A 26,148-nucleotide genomic window follows, 5' to 3' on the forward strand; every position below is an offset into this window, starting at 1 on the left:
TTTCACATGTGGCGTCGGTACCCCCAGTTCAAAAAGTTTGAATAGGAGGCCCTCATGCCACACGCTGTCAAAGGCCCTGGAGACGTCAAGTCAAGGAGTATGGCCCCTGAATACTCCCGGCGCTCCAGGGCACCCATCGCATCTTCTACTAACCTCAAGAGCTGTTGCTGTGTACTATGCCCCTGCCGAAAATCGAACTGTTCGGGAGGCATGAGCAACTCGCGGTTTACATGAGCTAGAAGTCGTTGGGCATAAATCCGCTCAAAGACCTTTGACATTACTGGGAGGAGGCTAATAGGTCGGTAGTTTTGCGGCAGCCTTGCATCCTTCCCTGACTTTGGGATGGCTACCACCTCTGCATGTTTCCATACAGAGGGGTAGTCCCCAGTTCGCAGCACATGGTTGAATAGCTCGGTGAGCGGCTGGATAGCAGGAGGCGGGAGCTGCCGTAGCATAACTGCCTCCACTCTGTCACTGCCACCGGCTTTCCTGGTGTTTAGGGTTCGCAGTTGGTATTCAACCTCCTCCTCAGTGATAGCAGCTATCTCGTCCTCTGGAGCTGCCTCTGCTGCCAGGAATACAGGCAGACGCTCGTGCACGAGTTGTACATGTGCTGCGTCTATGATGTCCGCTACAGGCGTGAAGTTGGCTGCAAACGTGTCAGCCAGGGCGCTAGCCTTGGCGTCTGGTTCGCAAACCACCTCCCCACCAACTTGTAGCGGAGGTATACGCTGCCCTTTCCTGAGAAGCCTCTTAGTCGTCTGCCAGGCAGAGCCATCATCAAGGCGGAGCATGGCCACCCTCCCTGCCCACTCTCTATTGCGATGGTTTTCAACCGCCACTTTAATCTCGCGTCTGAGTTGGTTGAGGCGACGTTTAGTGGCGGCTTGCCTCGTGATTTGCCATTCTCTGAAAACCCTATTTTTGTGGCGTATGGCTTCCAGAATATCAGGAGGGAGCTGGCGCGAACATTCAGGCGGCCTGCGTGGTCCCCTCGGTGTTGCTGCGTCTACAGCTTGTAGCGCAACCTCAGCGAGCCGTCGTATCATCTCATCAGCTCCTACATCACGTGGGTGAGGAACGGTATCGAGATCGTCAAGTATACTTTCCCGATACCGCTCCCAATCCACCCTGCGAAGCTGTCTACGCCATTGTGGTGGCTCTGTTCCCTGGAGATCAATGTCAAAAACCACGGGGACGATCCGACGATAGTGCGCACCGCGTAGTGGCAGTAATGAGGTGTCCGATACCCCTCACCACCGCCACATCGAGTACGTCAGCTAGGCCTCTGTTGTGGGGATAGATGGTTGGGTCGTAGGGGCCCACCACGATCCCATTGTGCTGCCGTACTACACGTAGTAGGCGTCGTCCACTAGTATTAGTGACTCTTGAATGCCACTCCGCGTGTTTCGCGTTTAAGTCTCCGGCGACAAAGAGTTTCCCACGAAGGTTCATCAGTGTCGCGAAGTCAGCGGGATTCAGGAGTCCCCTAGGCGGTCGGTAGGCTGCCACAAAAGTGATCTGACCCTCTGAGGTTTGTACTGCTACATCAGTGGCCTCAATCGTAGCAAGCTGAGGCACTTGTACTAAATGGTGCTTGAGAGAGGTTTTGATATATACTGCAGTACCTCCCCCTGCCGTTAACCTATCTGTTCGGTAGCAAGTGTAGTTTGCTGCACGAACGTTGACTCCTGGCTTTAGGTGTGTTTCGCAGACGAGACAGATGTCTACTGCCTCGTCATACAGAAATTGGCGGAACTCACCAGCCTGTGTTCTTATGCCGTTTGCATTCCATGCGCAAACTGTCAAGCCATGAAGTGGTGTATTATTCATGGTTTTGCATGGAAACCTGTTGGTGGCCGGCTGCTAGAGCCGTCTGCACTGCAGCAATCAAGAGCTGCGGTAATTGCACGAGCATCTCCTTGACAGTTCTGAGAAGCGAGCAAAGCTCAGCTTGCAAATCTGCAGGAGTCTCCTGGCTTGCTGAGGTTGCAGATACGATCGGCTGCTCTATCTGCCGTCCGCTCCCGTGGGCGGCTACAGCTGCCGGCTCCGTTTCGCTCTGCTGTGCTGCGTTCTGATTGGCTGGCGCGAGCCGCTCTCTCTCTGTTCTCTGCCGTCCGCGCCCGGAAACGACTTCCTTTGCGACGGGGCGAGCGTCACTCACATCAGCCCGCTGGCCGACGTTTTCAACCTCGGCACGCGGGCGTGTTCTGATAGCATCGCTAACCTGACGCGGTCGTGCCGATTTAGCCTGAGTGGCAGGTGCGGCAGCCTTTCCCCTCGCGATTTGGCTAAAACTAAGGCCAGGGGTCACCCGTTTGGCCGGAGCATTGTTGGCACGCTGTTTAGCGTCCGCCTTCTTAAACGTTGCACAGCCACGATAGCTGGCAACATGCTCCTGTTCACAGTTACAGCACTTAGGTTTTACGTCCTGTGTCTGTTTACAGTCACGGCTCTGATGCGGGCCTGCACATTTTACACACTTGGCCGGCATACTGCACCATCTCGCGACATGGTTTAGTCCTTGGCACTGGTAGCACTGTGCCCTTCTACCCCTGCCGCGAAATCGTTCCACAAGCACATTACGAATATTTGCAACTGTTGTCAGTTGAAATATTTTCCTATTTTCAGCATTATCCACTAGTATTACCTGGAATAGTGGCATCTGCTCATTTGTTCCGGGCGTCTTCATGCGAGAGACAGCCCTGACACCATAACCTAATTCCTCTAACTCCTCTTTTAGGTGGTCCGGGTCCATTTTAAATGGGAGTCTGCGGAAAACCACCTTGAGCAGTTCCAGTGGCTCTGTAGAGTGAGTGTAGTTGGGCACGCCCATTTCCCCAAACACTTTCATGAGAGTCACATAGTCCTCTGTATCTTTGACAGTGACCTTATATGTGTCCCTGCCCGCAGTTTTAAGAGTAAAGTTGCCCTGCACCCTACTTTTCAAGAGCTGTTGAAAGCTTTTGAAATCAGCCGTCCATCTGACGACGATGGGAGGAGGAGCACGGGTCTTTGGCCTAGCCGGTTGTTCGATACTCGCGTCTTCCGGCGCATCCGTGACAGTGGCATACCTATTGGTTGTCTCTAGCGGGGGAGCTCGTGTGAGCTCTGCTGCCCTGGCAGTGTGCTTCCTGCTCGGTACCTGGAAGCCGTCGTCGGTGGAGCAGCGGTCGCCAGTGGCGGCCTTGGTGCCCACCTGTGACGCCTTCTTCTTAGTGCGCGTCCTAGGCGCCTTGCCCTTCGAGGCGGCCGGTTTCTTTGCTGATGCCTCAGCTCTATCAGCAGCGTGGCGCTTCCTTGCGGTCGCGTCCGCATCCCGGCGGTGCGTGTGCGTGACTTCCTCCCGACCACTCGAGGTCACGTCCACGTCTACTTCCATGCTCGCTTGCCCACTGTCTGGTATGAGACCTTTCAGTAAGGCCAAGCTCTTCTCAGCCGCAGCCGCAGCCGCAGCAGCCTCGGTAGCACCGGTGCAGCTAGTAACCGCGTCATTTGCGTGCGAGACAGGTGTCTCGTCCGCGACGCAGCGTTCGCTCGCACCGGTGGTGCAGGGGGTGGGTACCACCGGAAAACAGCCAGGGTACGTCAGTGGCCCTCCCCTTACATCAAGAACTCGTGCCACTGTGTGCGGGAGCAAACCCCCGTCCACATCACACGTAGAGCTACGATGATCGCCTTCGGCGTGCGGAGCCGAGGCCCCGTCCGCCGACGATAACCTCCTAACATTCGGCATCGTCCACGTATATAGCCTTCTCTCATGATTCTTAAACCATGTGTTAGTTATGATTAAGTTACGCTCTCTGCAAAATTCTATCAGGCGCCTTCCTCTTTCAGTCCTTACCCCCTGTCCATATTCACCTACTACTTTTCCTTCTCTTCCTTTTCCTACTATCGAATTCCAGTCACCCATGACTATTAAATTTTCGGCTCCGTTAACTACCTGAATAATTTCTTTTACTTCATCATAAATTTCCTTAATCTCCTCCTCATCTGTGGAGCTAGTTGGCATATAAACTTCTACTACTGTTGTGTTTGTGAGAATCGTGTCAATCTTGGCTACAACAATGTGTTCACTATGCTGTTCGTAGTAGCTTATCCGCGTTCCTATTTCTTTTTTACTCGTTATTGAACCTACCCGTTCGTTTCCGCTATTGATTTTGTATTTATAACCAGAAGCGTCCTTAAATTTCCTAAATGTGAGCCAGTTGTGACGGTCCAGCGACGATTTCATATACAATATCAGATAAAAACTCCAACAGACAAAGCAATTCTCGAGTAGTACAACACGTTTCGTATGTGGGTATCATTCATCAGGAAAACGAAGAAATGGGCAACGCGTGCTGCAGAGAGCTGCAGACATCACAGCTAACGTCTGCGCCTAGAACCAAACTGGCTGCAGTTCTTACATGCACTGACTACTCTGGAGCTTGAGCTTCGTTCTAACTCTTTCCAATATTCTGTTTATCACAGAAGTTGGTTTTCAGTGACGAAGCCACGTTTCATACGCGTGGAAAGGTGAATTGTTATAACGCTCACGTTTCGGGCACAGACCATCTGCACGAGGTTGTGGAACACATTCATGATTCACGTAACGTTATTTGTGCAACGCCTTCTTCAAAAGTTTTTAAATGGTTTTTGTTTGCGGAGGAACTCGTGATTAGTTTGGTGTACCTGATCAAGCACCAGAAATCTCTTACGCCTCAGTTCCAGCAAGACAATGGAGGCTTCATTTTGCGACAAGACGGTGCTCCGCCACACTTTCTTTCACACGTTTACGTGAAAATCGAACTGCCTCGTCAGTGAACTGGAAGTTCTTCCAATTATCACTCTCCTTCAGTAGCGCCTTGGTCACGCGACTCATTTCTATGTGATTTCTTCCAATGGGGCTACATGAAAGACAGTGTCAATTTGGAGGAGTTGCTAGAAAGGATTGTTAGTGTGGTCCCTGATATCTACCGTGATGTGTAAGGAAATGTATGGCACGAGTTCCAGAACTGTATTGACATTTGACGCATCTCAAACGTAGCCCACACTGAGCAACTGTAATGTGAGTTAAAAACGTGAAGCGATGCCCCACACACTTACATGTGTCTATTATTTTCCGTATGTCTTGTAGCTTTCGTACAGTCATGTTGCTAAGGATTAGTTTCACTAGGATGTAAGTAGCCAAGATTTTTGCAAATCTTCTGTATAAAGGTCAGGTTTGAACGCTGTGTAGTAACTGTACTCCTCGGCTTCATTAAGATGAGTACTTCATCGGCATTTGATGCGATACACTAGGAGATGGTCTGACAAGGTAGGACGATAAGCGTACTGTGAAGTGCAGAATTTACTTGCATCTAACTGCCATTGATGATAAACCGGTGCGAGCGTTAATGTGTTTAGTTCGGCTGAACGTAACCATCGTGTGTGTTATTCACAAAGCAACACCAGAGGCCTACATTACCCTTACAAAGAATGTACCAATCTGAATTTTCAGACATGAAAATGAAAGAGCATCGTGTAAGATACTGCGATGTTTATACATGTGGAAAATAATTACGAAAACGAAAGATCTGAACTACATGCAACAAAGCAATGCATTACCCATTCAGCCACTGACACTGCTAAACTGCGTTACCTTAATATGTGGTGAAATGCGACGGCCAAGACTGCTAGAAATCTGTGGCTTACGCAAAAATGTTTAGTGTCAAGGAATAAAAGAAACCTCTCAAGAAAAGATTTTCAGCGCCTGCACATCTGCGAAGGTGTGAGGGCTTTGATTCATGGGAAGGAGGAAATCAAAGACCAGACTTTATGAAGTTAAAGTAATAACTCCGTGAAATGAAAAAAGAGTTCGGTAACTTGAAAAAGACAGCCTACTGGAAGATACATAGTTGGCACATCGGTAGTATTAAAATATGCTGCTCGTTTATATCCATAAACCGACTGCCTTGACCCAGATATTGTACCGTGATTGGACCCCGCCCAACATCGTCTCCACAAGCAAGATCATTTCCGACAGTCAGTTATGACACAAACTGTTAAGTGCCATAAACGGCAATCTGATCGGCGTTGTGCCCAGGTTTGCAACTAGACTGACTCCGCGCACTAAAAGAGCCTGTTGCAGGCAACCGTATCACACATTGGGCGCGAACTACACAAGTCTGTCCAATTTCTGTACAGTATTTAATCTCGCCGGACACAGAATTAGCCAAGAGCATCATCTCTGGGCTTCATGTTGGCCTCAATTTGGCGAGAAAGGGAGACAACAAGACCACAGCCGGCCGCTTAGTCCGGAACCGCGCTGCTGCTACGGGCGCAGGTTCGAATCCTGCCTCGGGCATGGAAGTGTGTGATTCCTTAGGTTGGTTAGTTGTAGGGGACTGATGACCTCAGATGTTAAGTCCCATCCCATAGTGCTTAGAGCCATTCGAACCTTTTTTTTTCTTTGAAGCTTCACATTCTTTTAGATCCAGCTATTTTTCACCATCAATTTCTGGCAGTCCTAGACATTTTCTGTGGAATTAAGGTTAGGTGGTTTATCAAGTCAGTGTAATGGGGTGCTTCAGTATTTGTCAGACCAGGAATATTCGCGTTCACCCCTACGAAACATTCATCTCCTGCCCCTGTTGTTTAGCACGAGGAGAAGTCCCTGTATTTAAGCAGATCTTTAAGAGTACTGTTCTTGTGACGTATTACACGTCTCTACGTAGCAGAAGTGGTACGGCTGTGGGCAACCTGGACGGCTTATTGCGGCATAAACATCAGCAAGCGGGATCCTCGAGCTATACCTCTTTATACACTCATGCTCATAAATTAAGGATAATGCTGATACCAGGTGAAACAACGCTCTGGTGGGCGGTTTACAGGTTTAAATCCTCTTGGGGTATGACCATGCGGTGCATTTGACCTGCGGTCGTCGCACTGTGGAGCTGACAGCACTCCACACACGCAGAGGCGTGTTAGTGCATGTCAGAGTACGGTGCAGTGGGTAAGTGTGCAGGGTTTTCAGACGTGCTAATGGTGACTCTGTGCTGAAAATGGCTCAAAGGACACATATCGATGACCTTATGAGGGGTAGAATACTAGGGCGACTGGGTGCTGGTCAAACACAGCAGGTCGTACCACGGGTCCTCCAGGTGCCACAAAGTGTGACCTCACAGTTATGGCAACGATTCCAGCAGACAGAAAACATGTCCAGGCGCTACAGTACAGGACGTCTACAGTGTACGACACCACAAGAAGACGATATCTCACGATCAGTGCCCGCAGACGGCCACAGAGTACCGCAGTTAGCCTTGATAGCTCGGGACCTTACCGCAGCCACTGGAACAGTTGTCTCCAGACACACAGTCTACAGACAACTGAACACACATGGTGTATTCGCCCGGAGACCTGCAAGGTGCGTTCCACTGACCCCTGGTCTCAGGAGAGCCTGTAAAGCCTGGTGTCAAGAACACAGTACATGGTCATTGGAACAGTGGTCCCCGGTCATGTTCACGGAAGAGTCCAGGTATAGTCTGAACAGTGATTCTCGCCGGGTTTTCATCTGGCGTGAACCAGGAACCAGATACCAACACCTTAATGTCCTTGAAAGGGACCTGTATGGAGGCCGTGGTTTGATGGTGTGGGGTGGGATTATGATTGGTTCACGTACACCCCTGCATGTCTTTGACAGAGGAACTGTAACAGGTCAGGTATATTGGGACGTCATTTTGCACCAGTATGTCCGTCTTTTCAGGGGTGCAGTGGGTCCCACCTTCCTCCTGATGGATGATAACGCAAGGCCCCACCGAGCTGCCATCGTGGAGGAGTACCTTGAAACAGAATATATCGGGTGAATAGAGTGACCTGCCTATTCTCCAGACCTAAACCCCATCGAGCACGTCTGGGATGCTCTCGGTCGACGTATCGCTGCACGTCTTCAAACGCCTAGGACACTTCAGGAGCTCCGACAGACACTGGTGCAAGAATGGGAAGCTACACCCCAGCAGCTGCTCGACCACCTGATCCAGAGTATGCCAACCCGTGTGCATGGTGATCATATCCCACATTGATGTCGCGGTACATGCGCAGGAAACAGTGGCGTTTTGTAGCACATGTGTTTCGGGACAGTTTTCTCAACTCACCACCAATACCGTGGACTTACATATCTGTGTCGTGTGTGTCCCCTGTGTGCCTATGCTATTAGCGCCAGTTTTGTGTAGTGCCACGTTGTGAGAAATCACTTTCTGCAGTTATCCTTAATTTGCGAGCATGAGTGTATATGTAACCTTCATGATACGTCAAGCGAAACCCCTTATCACTGAGGTCACAATCAAGATGTCACAAGCAGCTACTCTTTATCTGTTATGTCACATTGCTGGGAAATACGAATGGATACTGGCGAACCAGGCAGTCAGTAGAGTCAGACACGCACAATCAGAATGACAAGCATTATGTCACAAAAATATGTGTTACTTCATTTCATATGTAAACTTCACCTGCATTATGTAAATTTGTGCCAATCAGCAAAACATCACACACACACACACACACACACACACACACACACACACACACACACACACACATGAAAGGACACACAAACCTGAATCTTGAACCACTTTCAAAAGTATCAGGAGGACCTGAATTACACTCCTGGAAGTTGAAATAAGAACACCGTGAATTCATTGTCCCAGGAAGGGGAAACTTTATTGACACATTCCTGGGGTCAGATACATCACATGATCACACTGACAGAACAACAGGCACATGGACACAGGCAACAGAGCATGCACAATGTCGGCACTAGTACAGTGTATATCCACCTTTCGCAGCAATGTAGGCTGCTATTCTCCCATGGAGACGATCGTAGAGATGCTGGATGTAGTCCTGTGGAACGGCTTGCCATGCTGGACGTGCAGACCGCGTGAGACGACGCTTCATCCAGTCCCAAACATGCTCAATGGGGGACAGATCTGGACATCTTGCTGGCCAGGGTAGTTGACTTACACCTTCTAGAGCACGTTGGGTGGCACGGGATACATGCGGACGTGCATTGTCCTGTTGAAAAAGCAAGTTCCCTTGCCGGTCTAGGAATGGTAGAACGATGGGTTCGATGACGGTTTGGATGTACCGTGCACTGTTCAGTGTCCCCTCGACGATCAGCAGAGGTGTATGGCCAGTGTAGGAGATCGCTCCCCACACCATGATGCCGGGTGTTGGCGCTGTGTGCCTCGGTCGTATGCAGTCCTGATTGTGGCGCTCACCTGCACGGCGCCAAACACGCATACGACCATCATTGGCACCAAGGCAGAAGCGACTCTCATCGCTGAAGACGACACGTCTCCATTCGTCCCTCCATTCACGCCTGTCGCGACACCACTGGAGGCGGGCTGTACGATGTTGGGGCGTGAGCGGAAGACGGCCTAACGGTGTGCGGGACCGTAGCCCAGCTTCATGGAGACGGTTGCGAATGGTCCTCGCCGATACCCCAGGAGCAACAGTGTCCCTAATTTGCTGGGAAGTGGCGGTGCGGTCCCCTACGGCACTGCGTAGGATCCTACGGTCTTGGCGTGCATCCGTGCGTCGCTGCGGTCCGGTCCCAGGTCGACGGGCACGTGCACCTTCCGCCGACCACTGGCGACAACATCGATGTACTGTGGAGACCTCACGCCCCACGTGTTGAGCAATTCGGCGGTACGTCCACCCGACCTCCCGCATGCCCACTATACGCCCTCGCTCAAAGTCCGTCAACTGCACATACGGTTCACGTCCACGCTGTCGCGGCATGCTACCAGTGTTAAATACTGCGATGGAGCTCCGTATGCCACGGCAAACTGGCTGACACTGACGGCGGCGGTGCACAAATGCTGCGCAGCTAGCGCCATTCGACGGCCAACACCGCGGTTCCTGGTGTGTCCGCTGTACCGTGCGTGTGATCATTGCTTGTACAGCCCTCTCGCAGTGTCCGGAGAAAGTATGGTGGGCCTGACACACAGGTGTCAATGTGTTCTTTTTTCCATTTCCAGGAGTGTATTTTACAACATTTGACAACACTACAGTATTTTCATATCTGAAATACGTAAGTTTCGTCTGAATTGCATAACTGACGCCATGTGCAAACGTATACAAACAACATGTATTGTGCGCCATGTTCAAAAGTGTCTGTATCATTTTTATCATCTATCAAAAACACGAGAAAGATATTTATGTCAAATACTCTACCTGCCATGTCAAATATGCACACGCAACATCATAAAATAAGCATTGGGTGTAACTGACAGTATTTCCACATCTCCAAGTATTATTAATTAAAAATACATAAGCACCTAAAATTCTGCTTCATTAGTAAATTTCATCTCTCTTTCTCTCACTCTCTCTCTCTCTGCTTCACACATAACTACAGAATGGTTGTCAGATACTGAACTGCCTCTACAGTAAGTTTCATAGCTCTCGATTTCATATCTCACAAAAAATATTTATATCAAATACCTCATCAATATATTTCATCTCTCTCTGTAATGATTACTTTCTATAACAGTACAAAACACATGCAGCTCAAAATAACATGTTCAACAGAAATGTCGGGCGACAGGTAGAAACCTATGGTGTCTGTTTGTTCCCTAAGTTTGTAGTTCAAACGTCTTGTGCGATTTTTTAATACCCTGAAAACTATTTGTGTCGATAGCCAGAAAGCGGTGGAGAACGTACTGTGCATACCCTTCATTCCACAGATCCACTTGCCAGCGCGCCTAAACTGGAATAAGATGCTGTCTCTCTAAAAAAAATTGCAAAGGAGTCAGGAACCGCGACGACAAATAAAAGTCTACTGTCGTTTAACGAAACAGCCTATTATGGTCAATGTCCACACACACAAGAACTACTATGAAAATCATTACAGCTTGTCTTATCGTTCTCAGCACTAGAAACAGTTAAGAGACAATTTCTACTGTTTTTCCCATTTCAAGGAGTTGATTGCGCGCCATAAAAGTGGAGTAAAATCTCGGAGACTTGCCACGCTGTTTTCTATGATATATCGGTCACCACACAAAACAGAAAAAGGGGAATGAGTTTTCCAGATGACATCTTAATCCAGTTAAGTTCACTTTTACACAGTTTCAGAGAAACATTCGACATGTCACTCAACCGAAACACAATATTGTTAGCCACTATTATCGCCACTGAGGCGTAAGCTGACGCAAAGACATTCGCTGAGGAGCGCAGCATATTCCCTCAGGACTGAAAACGATCGAGTGATTTCCCAGGTGTGGACACCTCGTTATGTACGTACATGGTCGGTGCGGATGGCGAAGGGAACACTTACTCCTAGACAGCTTCTTGTGTTGGCAGCAGTGCCTAGCCAGCACACATCATGATTATAAAATTATATACGAGGGTCGGTCAAAAAGTAATGCCTCCCATTTTTTTTTCTACTTAAAAAAATTAAGTTAAGTGAAAAATTTGAATTTGGCGCCATTCCTCAAACCTTCTTCTGCAATCCACTGCAGTAGTAACTTTCTGTGTCAACAGGTGGCAGCACAGCAGAAGTTTGTAAGATGGCCGACATCGATGTTCGTTTGAGACAGCGTTGTGTGATTGAATTCTTGAATGCAGAAGGTGAAACGCCCATACGTATTCATGAAAGACTGAAGAAGGTGTATGGTGTTGTGACAGTGGATGTCAGCACTGTTAGACGATGGGTTCGTCGTTGTAAGGAAGCTGAAGGGCAAACACCGTTGACTGACGAAAAGCGGAGCGGCAGGCCGGTGAGTGCAGTGACTCCACACAACATTCAGCAAGTTGATGACATCATTCGTGGTGACCGTCGGGTGACTGCAGATGAAGTGTGTCGCATTATTTCTCTTAGTAAAGGCAGTGTGATCACGATTATTAAACAATTGGGGTACTCAAAAGTTTGTGCACGGTGGGTTCCAAGAATGTTAACCGATCAGAATAAAGAGGCAAGGAAAACAATAGCCTCCCAACACTTGCAGCGCTTCCGTTTGGAGGGAGATGAGTTTCTGAAAAAAATTGTGACCGGGGACGAAACATGGGTGCATTTTTTTGAACCCGAATCAAAGAGGCAGTCAATGGAGTGGCGTCACACAAGCTCGCCGAGGAAGAAAAAATTCAAAACTGTGCGATCGGCAGGGAAAGTTATGGCAACAGTTTTCTGGGATACAGAGGGTGTGATTCTGGTTGATTTTTTGGAGCAGGGATGCACAATAAATTCTGTTTAATACGTCACAACCCTCAAAAAACTTAAAGCACGTCTTCAGCGAGTTCGCCCAACAAAATCAATGGCAGATGTTCTTCTTTTGCATGACAATGCAAGACCACACACCAGTCGTCACACCTCTGACGAGATTGTCAAAATTGGATGGGAAGTTTTGCCTCATCCCCCATACAGCCCTGACCTGGCACCATCAGACTTCCATCTGTTCGGGCCACTAAAAGAAGCTCATTGTGGGATTCATTTTGAAGATGAGGAGGCCGTCAAAACATCCGTGCGTCAATGGCTTAGGAAGCAGAGCTGTGATTTTTACCGTGCTGGGATACATGCCTTTGTTCAAAGATGGACCAAAACTGTAGAGATGGGCGGAGATTACATTGAAAAATGACAAAATGATCCTCAATGTTGTGGTTTTCAACCTATGTAATTGCATTTAAATTTCCTGACAATTAAACGTAGAAAAAAATAGGAGGCATTACTTTTTGACTGACCCTCGTATATCGTTGTTAGCTGAACTTTACTATAAGAAAATCTGTACTTCATTAATGTCCTATAAAATCTTTAGTCCGATTGCTCTTAAGATTTCAACTCCAAAATTTTCCAAATGAAACCGACGGTAGATGGTGGCCTCTGAACTGTGTCAGTTTGTATCTCCTGTATCTTGAAGCTTTACAATATTGTCTTGAAACTTGTTACATCTTGTAATTCTTCAGGCTTTCCCGGCGAGGCGTTGTCATGTTGAATAATCAGGTTTCTACCGATTATTGGTGTCTTTCCTGCACGGTATTTCCACTGCGCGACTCGCAGCCGTTTTCACGTGCTGTCCGATACTGATTCCATTGTGGAACGAGTCCGGTATTTATGCCTACGTTGTGCCAGGCGTTTCCTCTGCGATCATCGCAGCGCCTGGCGCTTTGTTCGTGGTGTGTGCCGATCAATGTCAGCGTCTGTAGCGTTTTCTTCTAGCCGCGACTGTTCCGAACGCAGTGCAGGTGCTTTGCGGTTATTATCCGTTGTCAATCTTGCTATATTAGTTATGAATGACGCCGAAGCCGTGCTAGACTCCGTTTGTCGTCTTTTAAGCCCTCCTGTGATCTAGGACGTTTTGTTACAGTGATGTGTCGTGTTAGGTATTCTGTCCGAAATACGTGCCCCCCTCCACCCAGGAGCGGCTGAAATGTTATTTTCAGGCCCATGGTGTAGAAATTGCCACTCGAGACTCGGAAGAACGTCCTTAAATATTGTGTCTGTTGTCTGACATACCATTTCACGCGCGTCCTTTGTTTCATGCACTGGGCTGTTTTCTTTAACTCCATCTTCATACTTGCGTCTGTTGGGGTCTTGGCGTTGCCTCCGTTGTGTCTTTAGAAGATCGAGTGCCGGGTTCCAGGCAGAGCTCAGCTGGAAACATGTGTCACGGTTAATGAGATTCTCCGTGACTTTAACCTCAAGGGATTCTTGGATGACGCTGTCCCAGTATCTCGACGTTTGTGTTAAAATCTTTGCATAATTATACTGCATAGTATGATTCAGCTCTAAGCAGTGCTGGGCAATCGCTGATTTGGTTGCTTTCACTTTGGTGCTCTTCGATATCAGATGCAAAGAAAGAAAACAATAGACTCCATAAGCACATCTCTGGTACTCGTACATCACTCTGGTTTGTGTCCTCTTCAAACGTCTCATAGGCTGCAATCACAAGACGGACAATGTCCCAGAGAACCAGAAAACACAGCCGCAGCATCTGTTCTCTTACTTTACTAAGAAAGGACAAAATAAATTCTAGATCTACTTCCTTGTCCTTATTCATTTACAGTATCGTAATCGAAGTCAACAGAAAGACATTTCTGTTTAAAGTATCATTTTTTAATATTAGTATAAAGCCTTTAAAACGCACGAAATGATTAATATCATCTCACTACATTTTTCGTTGTGGATAAGATCCATGCCCTTTTATGTTCACAGATTTCTTTAGTCTTCTTTATATCGGTACAGACCGATATTTAGTTTGTCTTGTTTTGGCTAGTTTGCATTAAATTATTCTTGTGACAGCTGTTCGATTGTTTCGTAAACTCGTGTGGCCACAGTAAGCTTGTGCCTGTGTATGGCTCACTTAGCATATGGATTAGCTCACTACGAAAGTCTTTATCGACAACTCCCATACGTTTTCGTTGTCTACATTTAAAAAAACTGTGTCTATTGAATTCACATTTCTCAATAATATGCAATTCTTAATCATTTTATCTGCCCGTAATATCGCTCGTTTTAGTCAATATTTACACTTTAATTAAGTTTGTCTTACAGCAAGCATATGCGTTTTTAGAACACTTCTTGAGACGTGAGAGAAATAAATATTCTCCACTCCATTTTCATTTCTCCACTAGTTATGTCAGTCTACTGACCCCATTACAACTCAATTCTCTACTGAGTAAATCACCCTGAGACATCACTTCCATTTTCTTATGTCAGCCTGCTGACCTTTTTAAACAAATATGACCGTTACGAAACATCCTCATCTCTTCTTCGAATTATAGAAGAAACAATTTTTCTTACCTCTATATGGTACAAGCTTATTAAATATTCTTTTAATTATAGACAACGCAATAACCCATTTAAATAAACGAGCACTTAATGCAGATATCAGTTCTACAAATTTTAAAGAACTTCCGTATTTAGTACTCCTGTCGTGCAATGTATTTAAACATTTTCCTGGTAATCGTTACCTTCAGCTGTCACAGCCTAATTTACTCGCACTACAATCTTCCCCGCTGAAGCTGCAGCGTTTCAACGAAAATCTTAAATTTTTAACGCACGCTCACCTCCCGTGATTACCGTTACGTAATCCTGATATGTCAAAATCGGCAGTAATACTTAAACTAGGAAGACTATTACTCACTATTAGACTCTTTTGTGCCCTATGCTCCGCAACGCAATAAAAAGAATTAAGTCTAATTAGACTCAGGAAACTGAAATAAGTTTTCATCCAAGTGGGAGTGCACAGTTCACCAGTCTATGTATCTGTCAAGGTGAGGCAGATTCTCTACAGACTCTGATCTATAGACAGGAGAGTTTACTCTACTGATAGGACAGATAAGAAAAAGGAATCAATCAGTTGGGGTCGCATGGGCCTCCAGACTGTGTATCTGCCAAAGATTGGGACAGTCCCTACAGACACTGAAACTATTATCCACCAGTTTCTTCAGATCCATAATGTTTCTGATACCTAACTCTGTCTTACTTTCGGGGTACTCAAGCCTGCAAGCATTCGTGCGTGGAGATACCTATTATTCACATAAATAAGGAACAGGAGGGGTCTATAACGGATCCCTGGACTACGGCATGTTCCAACTTTAATTCTTGGGAGACTGTTTCGTGGTCTGATACTACCTGCCCTCGGTTTTCAAGAAAAAGTTGAAGAGTTGTCAGAACAACACCTCCAGTGCCACAACACTTCAGCTTTTTAAGTAGCATCTTGAGCGAGGTGCAGTCAAACGCCTTCCTCAGGTCACAGAGTGTCAGTAGCACACTTTTTCTGGCCTTAGCCCTTGCCTTACCTTTGTAATTAAATCCAGTATTGTTGCAACCATTGACTGTCTTTTGCGAAAACCGAGTTTATTGTCTTCAATATGACTGAGTGTCTGGTCTTTCATCACAGACTCAATAACTTAAGCTAAAACTGATATTATTGAAATTAGTCTAAAACTGGACACTTCGCATAGATTACGCTTTTTGTAGACTGGTACTGTCCATGCCAGTTTCAGGAATTCTGGGAAGATGTGACGAAGAAAGTTGGGATAATTTTAATACCCCTCTGGTTTTGCAATTTGCCTCCTTAAATTCGTTTTGTTACTTTTAACTAATTATCATTAACATACGTGAATATAATCTGCATTTCCGTTAAGGAGAAAGATTGGCCTTCAGTTTTAAAGTACGTAAATAACACCAGATCCAATTTTGTACTTAGTTCAAAAATGGTTCAAATGGCTCTGAGCACTATGGGACTCAACTGCTGTGGTTATCAGTCCCCTAGAACTTAGAACTACTTAAACCTAACTAACCTAAGGACATCACACACATCCATGCCCGAGGCAGGATTCGAACCTGCGACCGTAGCAGTCACACGGTTCCGGACTTTGTACTTAGTTTTCTAATTTATTTTGACTATCCCTAGTTAGTATCTTTCATCCTAAATTCTGTTGTTGGCATATAAACAAATATAAATTAGGTAATAATTGCAAACATTTGGAAGACGAAGTACTGCTAATCTTAAAGTATCTATTTAGCTCCATTCAAAAACATGTTAGCAAGACCAGCTCTTCATTAACTGCTAAGTAATTAACAGTTTTGTCACAGGTATTGTTTGCGTAACTATATTTGTTAATTTCATGATTTAAACAAATAATTCTGCCTCAGCATCGTAGTAGAAGATACTGTTAAAACACGCAATTTTTCGATGTATGCAGTTAATTGAGTGAGTTAAGTTTTAATTGTAATTTCTGTAAATTTAACTTCGAACAATGTGTAGGTTCAGTAGAGATTATTTTAATGATATATAAGGGCCCGATTTTTGTTCACGAGACAGTCAGTCAGTCCAAGGCCGAGTTTCAGACGAGTAACCTGTGCTGGTTAGAACAACAACAATGCTTCAAATTAACTGCGGAATAAGTGTTCTACAATTAGGCCATCTGTTAAAACAAAAACAGTGTCTGCTCCATAAGTACCTGATTATTCTTCAAGAACTGTGAACTTTGTAGCTAGGTTTTACTGCTCGTAGATGTTCAACAAGAAACTATTGTAGCAGTATGTAGAGTTTCGCCTGCTAACTATTAATGAGGCTTATCGAAGGTTAAATAACAGTGCACTGGCCATATAACTGTGTAATATTGGGTGTTGTGCAAAGTGAAAATTAAAGTTCTGAAAAACGCAACTGTGCACCTGTCGGCTACATGATTTACAATAGTGTGTGTCGGAACCCACAACCCGCTTTTCAGCCAGTATAGCAACGCACAAAGGAGAACAAACGAAATAATTAAACTCAAGTGCAACCGCCACAAAGATACTAAAGGGTAAATACTTGTTGAACACTATGGGTAGTGGCTGAGCATTCTACGGAATAATTTTCTTCAGGACCGTGCAGGAGTTGCCCGTATGTCTGCACTCTCTCAACTTTTATGAGGATTCACTATTTTTATAATGTCCTTAGGGCGCGCTACATTCCAGTTTTTAATAGTGCAACAGCTTACATTTTTTACATAAACTGTAGGATGCAAGCCAGAGTCTGAAATTTCACTTACACAATTTTACACTATCCTAACAAATTACTTGCTGAAGAAATCAGGACTGCAAAAATATAAGGCGACGGTAGGCTTCTTCCTGTGATCATTTACTAGATTCCAATCTCCTGTACATGGATTATGAGCCTCTTCGCTGAACGTGTCATTGTATTTCTTTCTTGCATCCTCTATTTCCCTTCGGTAAAATCTCTTGGATCTATTTAAATGGAGCAGCTCTTTAGTTAGAGGATCTGAAGCTATCCTCATTCGGTCCTTCAACGTTATTACAACGTATTTTACTTTATCTAATGCAGCTGAATACCACATCTACTCTTTAACAGGTTTTCCCCTTCCTTTTAATGCGTCAACAAGATTCTTCTTGGGGATTATGTGGAACATGTTATTGAATTTCGTTTGAAGGTTCGCAACAGACATCAAATGAGTTACTGGTCCTCTTTTCTGCCATTTCTGCTGCCATTTTACACCAGCACTGCTACTTTCAAATCATTTACTCCCTCTTTTTTACAAATCCGTCTACTGAGTGTGTAACTTAAGTGCCAATTGCTTAGTTCCAATTTAGTCTTGCTCTTCATACTGAATTCCAGTACTAATGCGCTGTGAACAGCAACCATTGGTCCAACTGCACTGATATTGTAATCCCAAGTGTTGAGGTTGGTGATAACTGTGTCTAGACAGACATCACCCCTTATTGGGAGCTGGTTTGCTACAAACAGCCCACAGCTGTTTGTTAAGCTTGTGAAGATCCCCTCTCTGGTATTTCCATCACCTATATGTATGATGATCCGATGTTATTCAGTTTGGGCATTCAGAAAGCAGCAAAGGAAACCAAAGAAAAATATGGAGTAGAAATTAAAATTCAGGGAGTAGAAATAAAAATTTTGAGATGTGCCAATGATATTCTAATTCTGTCAGAGACAACAAAGAACTTGGAAGAGCAGTTGAACAGAATGGACAGTGTCTTTAAAGGAGGGTATAAGATGAACATCAACAAAAGCAAAACGAGGGTAATGGAGTGTAGTCTAATTAAATAAGACGATACTGAGGCAGTTAGATTAGGAAATGAGACACTGAAATTAGAGCATGAGTTTAACTACACTCCTGGAAGTTGAAATAAGAACACCGTGAATTCATTGTCCCAGGAAGGGGAAACTTTATTGACACATTCCTGGGGTCAGATACATCACATGATCACACTGACAGAACAACAGGCACATAGACACAGGCAACAGAGCATGCACAATGTCGGCACTAGTACAGTGTATATCCACCTTTCGCAGCAATGCAGGCTGCTATTCTCCCATGGAGACGATCGTAGAGATGCTGGATGTAGTCCTGTGGAACGGCTTACCATGCCATTTCCACCTGGCGCCTCAGTTGGACCAGCGTTCGTGCTGGACGTGCAGACCGCTTGAGACGACGCTTCATCCAGTCCCAAACATGCTCAATGGGGGACAGATCCGGAGATCTTGCTGGCCAGGGTAGTTGACTTACACCTTCTAGAGCACGTTGGGTGGCACGGGATACATGCGGACGTGCATTGTCCTGTTGAAAAAGCAAGTTCCCTTGCCGGTCTAGGAATGGTAGAACGATGGGTTCGATGACGGTTTGGATGTACCGTGCACTGTTCAGTGTCCCCTCGACGATCACCAGAGGTGTACGGCCAGTGTAGGAGATCGCTCCCCACACCATGATGCCGGGTGTTGGCGCTGTGTGCCTCGGTCGTATGCAGTCCTGATTGTGGCGCTCACCTGCACGGCGCCAAACACGCATACGACCATCATTGGCACCAAGACAGAAGCGACTCTCATCGCTGAAGACGACACGTCTCCATTCGTCCCTCCATTCACGCCTGTCGCGACACCACTGGAGGCGGGCTGTACGATGTTGGGGCGTGAGCGGAAGACGGCCTAACGGTGTGCGGGACCGTATCCCAGCTTCATGGAGACGGTTGCGAATGGTCCTCGCCGATACCCCAGGAGCAACAGTGTCCCTAATTTGCTGGGAAGTGGCGGTGCGGTCCCCTACGGCACTGCGTAGGATCCTACGGTCTTGGCGTGCATCCGTGCGTCGCTGCGGTCCGGTCCCAGGTCGACGGGCACGTGCACCTTCCGCCGACCACTGGCGACAACATCGATGTACTGTGGAGACCTCACGCCCCACGTGTTGAGCAATTCGGCGGTACGTCCACCCGACCTCCCGCATGCCCACTATACGCCCTCGCTCAAAGTCCGTCAACTGCACATACGGTTCACGTCCACGCTGTCGCGGCATGCTACCAGTGTTAAATACTGCGATGGAGCTCCGTATGCCACGGCAAACTGGCTGACACTGACGGCGGCGGTGCACAAATGCTGCGCAGCTAGCGCCATTCGACGGCCAACACCGCGGTTCCTGGTGTGTCCGCTGTACCGTGCGTGTGATCATTGCTTGTACAGCCCTCTCGCAGTGTCCGGAGAAAGTATGGCGGGCCTGACACACCGGTGTCAATGTGTTCTTTTTTCCATTTCCAGGAGTGTATTTGGGCAGTAAAATAACTGGTGTTGGTCGAAGCAGAGAGGATATAAAATCTAGAGTGGCAACGACAAGAAAAAGCGTTTGTGAAGGAGAGAAATTTATTGAATATAGATTTAAGTGTCAGGAAGTTTTTCTGAAGGGATTTGTCTGTAGTGACTGGAGTATAGCTTTACATGGCAGTGAGAGTTGGACGATAAACAGTTCAGACAAGAAGAGAATAGCAGCTTTTGATATGTGGTGCCACATGCTGAAAATTAAATGGGTAGATCGCATAACTGAAGAGGGGGTACTGAATAGAAATGGGGAGAAAAGGAATTTGTGGCAAAACTTGAGTAAGAGAAGTGGTCGGTCGATAGGAGGCATTTTGAGACATCAATATCTGTATTCGCATCATGTGTGTTCTCTTACCAGTGGGCTACAGTAACACACAAACAAAACAGTCTGTGCAGAACGTAGAGTTTAGCCGACGAAGCGAGCGGTGGACGTGTTTACCCGACCAGACACGCAAGAAAAATGCAAGCGTTCTTGGACATCTATCCTTCACCTCGCTCCATTCTGTATCCTGTCACACCATTGGCCGGGGACTCACGGCAGCCCGACTCCGGAATTACGATCCAATGTGCAGGTTGCCATTAACATCACAACACAAAGATCTGCATTTGGAGAGGTGCCAACACCGGGAAGTGAGGGCTGCTGATGAATGTGTTGTATTGTGTTCAACAATGAATCCCTGTTCCGCCCTGCCCTGGATAGCTGTTCTCAGTGAGTGCAGCGGTGACCTGGAGGGAGGCCCCACTCTTCTAATGCCTTGGAGAGACAAAGCGGTGTTACTCCTGGTGGACTGTTGCGTAGAGCCATCGGGTATGGTTTTAGGTCAAGGCTGGCAGTGCTTAAGGGAACAAAGCACAGCTCTACCTCACGGGCATCCGGCGTCCTCATGTGTTACGTCTCATTCGACAGCATTGTGGCGCCATTTTTCAACAGGACAACGCTCCTCCAGAAGCCGCACGTATCTCCGTGAAATTTCTGAGTGTTGTTGAGGTACTTCCGTGGCCAGCAGCAGTCCCAGATCCATCCCCAGTGGGACACCTGTGGTATCAGATCGGATGTTGGCTCCCAGTGCCGGTATCAACAGCTTTGGACCAGGTTACCTCACCAGAGGATAAGACGGCTTTACGACACCCTTCCCAACCAAATCAGTGCACGCATGCAGGACAGCACTGTCATACTGATAGATAGGCTCACAAGGTTTCACTGAATTTGATTCAAATTTATAATCACTGAAGTAACATGTAATGTTATACTTACATAGGAGGGTTATTCGGTCGCCTAGAATGGGTAGGAGGATGGGCGGGGGAGGGGTGGGGGAGTTGGGGGGTCTGAGTACTAGCCAGTGTGCACTAGCCAGAGAGGTGCTTAGGTCAGGGCACCAGAAGCGACCGTTGTTGGTCACCCCAGATATAAAGGTGGGGACAGTGTGGCAGGAAACGGGTAGAGCCCAGAGCATCTGGACAGCAGTTGCTCGCTTAGTCAGAGGACAGACAGTGCACCAGAAATGACGGAGCGTAAGAAAGTCTGAAAGACGGCCTCTTACAACTCCTAGAAATTCTAGAGTAAATCACAGTTCCACAATAAAACAAATCTGAACACAACTGAAATTCAAGAAAATGAGGCACAGCTAATGAAACAATAACATTTTCAATATCTTGACCACATCTCATTAGAGATATCGGACGTCGCAGGCTGGGCACACTGGTAAAACGTGACAGGTGGCGAACTGTGGTGGAAATAACACCAGACTTTATTGCTGGGCAGAGTACAGGTGTGTCTGAACACACAGTGCACTAAACACTCATAACAATGGGTCTCTGCAGCCACGACCCATGCGTGTGCCAATGTTAACACCATGACATCGGCAACTACAACTGAAGCGGGCACATGAGCATTGTCAGTGAACGCTGCTCCATTGGCTGAGCATTGCATGGTCTGATGAATCCCAATACCTTCGTGCTGACGGGAGGGCACGAATCCGTCGTCTTTCAGGGGAACAGCTCCTTGGCATTTGTACTGCAGGACAGCGACAAGCTGACAGTGGCTCCATTACGCTCTGGGGAACATCCATGACGTCATCCATGGGTCCAATGGAGCTCGAGCAAGACACCATGACGTATCGTACGCTGGTTGCAGATCACGTACACTCCTTCGTGACAATAACTTTTTCCAACAGCAGTGCCATTTTTCAGCAAGATAATGCGCCATGTAACAAGGAGAGGAGTGTGATGAAGTGGTTCGAGGAAAACAGTGGCAAGTTCCAATTGATGTGCTGGACCCTCAATTCACCAAATCTGAACACGATTGAATACATCTGGGATGTTAGAGCTCATCAGCCCCACCTCCCCGGAATTTACAGGAATTTGATAACTTGTTTGTGGGTAGGCGCGCCAGCCCCAGATCGAATCTGCACGGCGGATTAACGATATGGGCCGTTGCGCTGGCCAGCCTGGATGTGGTTTTTAGGCGGTTTTTCACATCTCACTACGCGAATACTGGGCTGCTCTCCACATCCCACCTCAGTTACACGGCTCACAGACATTTGATACACATTCGCATTCCTTCATGGTTTATGCTAGACGCAGGCAGCTTGGCTACACGGGTTCTGTCCTGGGTGGGGGGGGGGGGGTGGAGGGGGGGGGGGGTATGGGGTGGTGGCAGGAAGGACATCTGGCTACTCCTTTCAATTAACCATGACAAATCCGATTGTAATAACGCCGACCCTATGAAAACTGTGGGACGAAGGAGCAAGCACAAGAAAAAACTTGTGTGTGTGTGGATGTGGTGTCAACTCCCTCCAACGTCCTACCGAGGCCTTATTGCTTACATGCCATGACACATCACTGCAGAATGTCCATGCCGCAAAAATCACATACGCTGTCAACCACTTATGTGTCATCTCGTTCCCTCCTGCCTTTCTGCGTGCTTCACCTTTCTTGTCAGGCAGTGCAGTTGCTCCACAGATGTGCCTCCCTCGTGAAACTATTTCCGTACGACGGTGGGTGGTATCACCGTTCACTGGCTGCAGCTGGTGCAGACCATAATTTGGGTAGGATTTTCGTCAGATTCTTTTGGGTATGCAACAGTAGATTTATGTCACAGAAATGTGTCACAGTCTATTACAACCCTATCATTAATTGCAAGGCAGAACATTGTACGTTTAGACCTGCTGGTGTTCTGTCGAGTGTGAATAGAACTTAACGTTTCTTGTCGATGATGGTTAGCTATGGAAGCCTTATATCAAGCAACGTTCATTACTGGTCAAATGGTTTTGTCCCGAAATGAAATGCTTTTGCCTGGTAGTACTGCCAAATCACGTTTACTATCGAGAAAACTTTGACTCTTCTGTCAGTTACCAAGTACATCAATAGTATTATATATATTATTTCTCAAGTCGACATCCCTTTTCTCAAAACATGCTAATCATACAGCGATGAATGAGGTATCGATGGAAAGGTTTTTAAAGCGATGTCTGACATTGCATTCCGATTTTGCACTAAAACGTACTATTTGTGGAGAATTTTAACATAAAAAGGTAAATTATCATTAGGCAAACGGGTGTTCGGACGCCCATCTTAACACCTATATTTTACGAAGCTAACTTACTGATCACGAAATACAAACTCTTCATATTAGCTGATTAGAAATACTATTTTATTTGTTTTAAAGTACTTATTAATTGGATAGTTTATATACAGAATGGTCTGATATAACATTCGTGACCAACTGCGGTAGTCCATTATCTCTGCCCCTACTCACTGAAGGAAACGAGAAACAAAAAGTGTACAAAGATTACATTTCTACGTGAAGTATCGTTTACACAGAGTTACTGTAACACCCAGTAAGCAATTTTGTTCAAAATTATATGCATCAAAATACGTATAAAGAAGGCTTTTTTTCATAAATTCATGATTATTATTTCACGTCGTTCAGTTCCTTTTTAAAGATGTTTTCTCTTCATACGCACACTACTCCTATCTCAAAAATTACACTTATGCTAAATACAGTTATTTACAACAATAGAAGTGCGAAAATTTCACACCGGTCAACTGTTTACAACCAACTGTTTACAACCAATGCTCAGCTGACTGACTCCGGGAAACCAGATGTAATACCAGGGATAAACTTAACGCCATTTGATCCCAGCATGCCTCTTCGATTGACAAGAAGACATTTGAATATTAAAATTGAATTTGCGATGACTATAAATACGTCGCAGGGCGAAACGCTTCAAAGAGCAGGAGTGTATTTACCAAATCTTGTCATTACTTAATGACAGTTGTATGTAGCCGTTTGAAGGGTAACTTAATCGACTGCCGTTTTTTTATGAAGAACAAAAAGTACACGAAGATCACTTTCTTACGCATTGTAACACTCTTTAAGGAATTTTGTTCAAAATAATGTTCATAGAATGATTGTCATACAACACAAATCATAAAGGCAGAACACTCTCGAGTGCTACTCTGTATTCGACGGATTTTAATCATGAACGAAGTTTTCGTATTCACACCTGTATGCAAGCTGACAAAGATAACTGATGAAATAATATACAACGTTTAAACGCTTTTACGGAGGGTAATTGACGTGCAAAATAAATCAACAATTGAGTTTTAAATTTAAGCAGAAGAAAACAGGAAGTCGTAGGGACACTAATCCGTTTCACATGACAACCGCAGATCTTATCGTCGCATCCACTAGATGTAAACAGTTTTGCTATCTGTGAGCTCACGTGAGTGTGACGCCGCTGCGTCACGCACTTAAAATGATGCTCCTTTATCGGGCAAGGCCAACCGGCGAAGAGGAGGGACGATCTAGGTCAGCCGGGCTTCATTCGGCAGTCGCAACGCACCAGCACGGATCAGGCTGCTGGTCCCAAGGAGTACACGGGAATATCGACTCACAATGCAAGTACGTTGGCAGCACTGCTTGATAAAACTGATATGAAACTGGCTTCGTCGTACCAGCAGCGCGTGTGTTCAGTGTACGTAGTGTTGTTGCTGAGCGAGTAGACAATGAGGAAATGCGCTCTTAAAATATAGGTTGTGTGTTAAGGGGACTGATCCGTGAATACTAGGGGAAACTTTGAAAAAACTGTCAGTTTTCCGAACAGTGTAACTCAAAGAATAAGATCTGAAAGCCCATATAATGTTAATATCTATTAAGTCATCTTTTGGGAACATTTTTGTCTATGAACCACATCTTTAACTCTCACACTTTTCTTTTAATTGCATTTTTTGTTGCAAGTGAAATAAACCACGCTACTTATTAATGTACATCATGGGTACACATTACTCAAAACACAAATGAAGTAGAAGGTTTATTTATCTGCTGTAAGTTCTTTACACTATTATCTTTAAAGCAGACTATTGAAAAGATGGTACTGTCATAAATTGTGGCACAATAAATTTAATTATGATTATCAAATATTTTGGAAATTAATTCAAGGTTTTTCTTCAAAAAATCATTTTATTTTGAAAGGTAAGTCACAACAGTAGTCTGCTTTGTAATTAAGCATGTTTTAAGACAGTATACAAAATTTCAGCTGTCTATGTTTAATAGTTTTTAGCCAAAGTGTACCAGAACATGAAATAATTTAACTTTCGGGAAATTCAAGTTGAAGTTAAAACTTGCTTTTTCTGTTAAACTTGCACGGCACTAATGCATTCCAGGACCCTATTCATCTCGTTTCCTGTGTTGTTCTTCCTCCCTTGTACTTTTCACTCTTCTTTTACGTAGTGTTGCTTCTTTGGTGACTTCCAATACTGATTTTTCTGCTTCGAAGAGTCTCTTTCGGTCAGTGTCTAGAGTGCTGTATGCATATTTAGTCCACCAGGCACTCCCATAAGTTCCGTAACATTAAGCCTTGACACTGCACCGTCGCTGAAACGTAGAACAGCATCTAGCACACCTATTTTCAAAGTATTTATTCCTAGCATAACAGTTTTCGGTGTCCGTTCCAATCTACAATTGCTGAAACTTTCATTTGGATTTTGAGTCCTACCATATAACATTTCTCTAATAATCGTGTGTCACTAAGATCCACATAGGTTTTATAACTTTAATTATAGCAAATGGCAAAGAATGCTT

The 26,148-nt window shown here is 45.8% G+C and overlaps 1 protein-coding gene across 2 annotated transcripts in view; it reads left to right on the top strand.

Annotated features, from left to right (window-relative positions):
* The window catches only part of LOC126284857 (UDP-glycosyltransferase UGT5-like), a 131,219-nt gene that overhangs the window by 23,527 nt on the left and 81,544 nt on the right, over positions 1 to 26,148 (top strand). The window contains exon 1 of one of the 2 annotated variants that reach the window (XM_049984091.1): positions 24,847 to 24,969. The exons of the other annotated variant lie outside the window; for it this stretch is intronic. Within the exon in view, the coding sequence (XP_049840048.1) occupies positions 24,964 to 24,969 (6 nt within the window). The 5' untranslated portion in view covers positions 24,847 to 24,963. Of the gene's footprint in view, positions 1 to 24,846; positions 24,970 to 26,148 lie in introns of those variants that run through there. 2 annotated transcript variants of the gene reach the window in all.

This window comes from Schistocerca gregaria, chromosome 8, assembly GCF_023897955.1.
Source record: "Schistocerca gregaria isolate iqSchGreg1 chromosome 8, iqSchGreg1.2, whole genome shotgun sequence".
NCBI classification, from domain to species: Eukaryota; Metazoa; Arthropoda; class Insecta; order Orthoptera; family Acrididae; genus Schistocerca; species Schistocerca gregaria.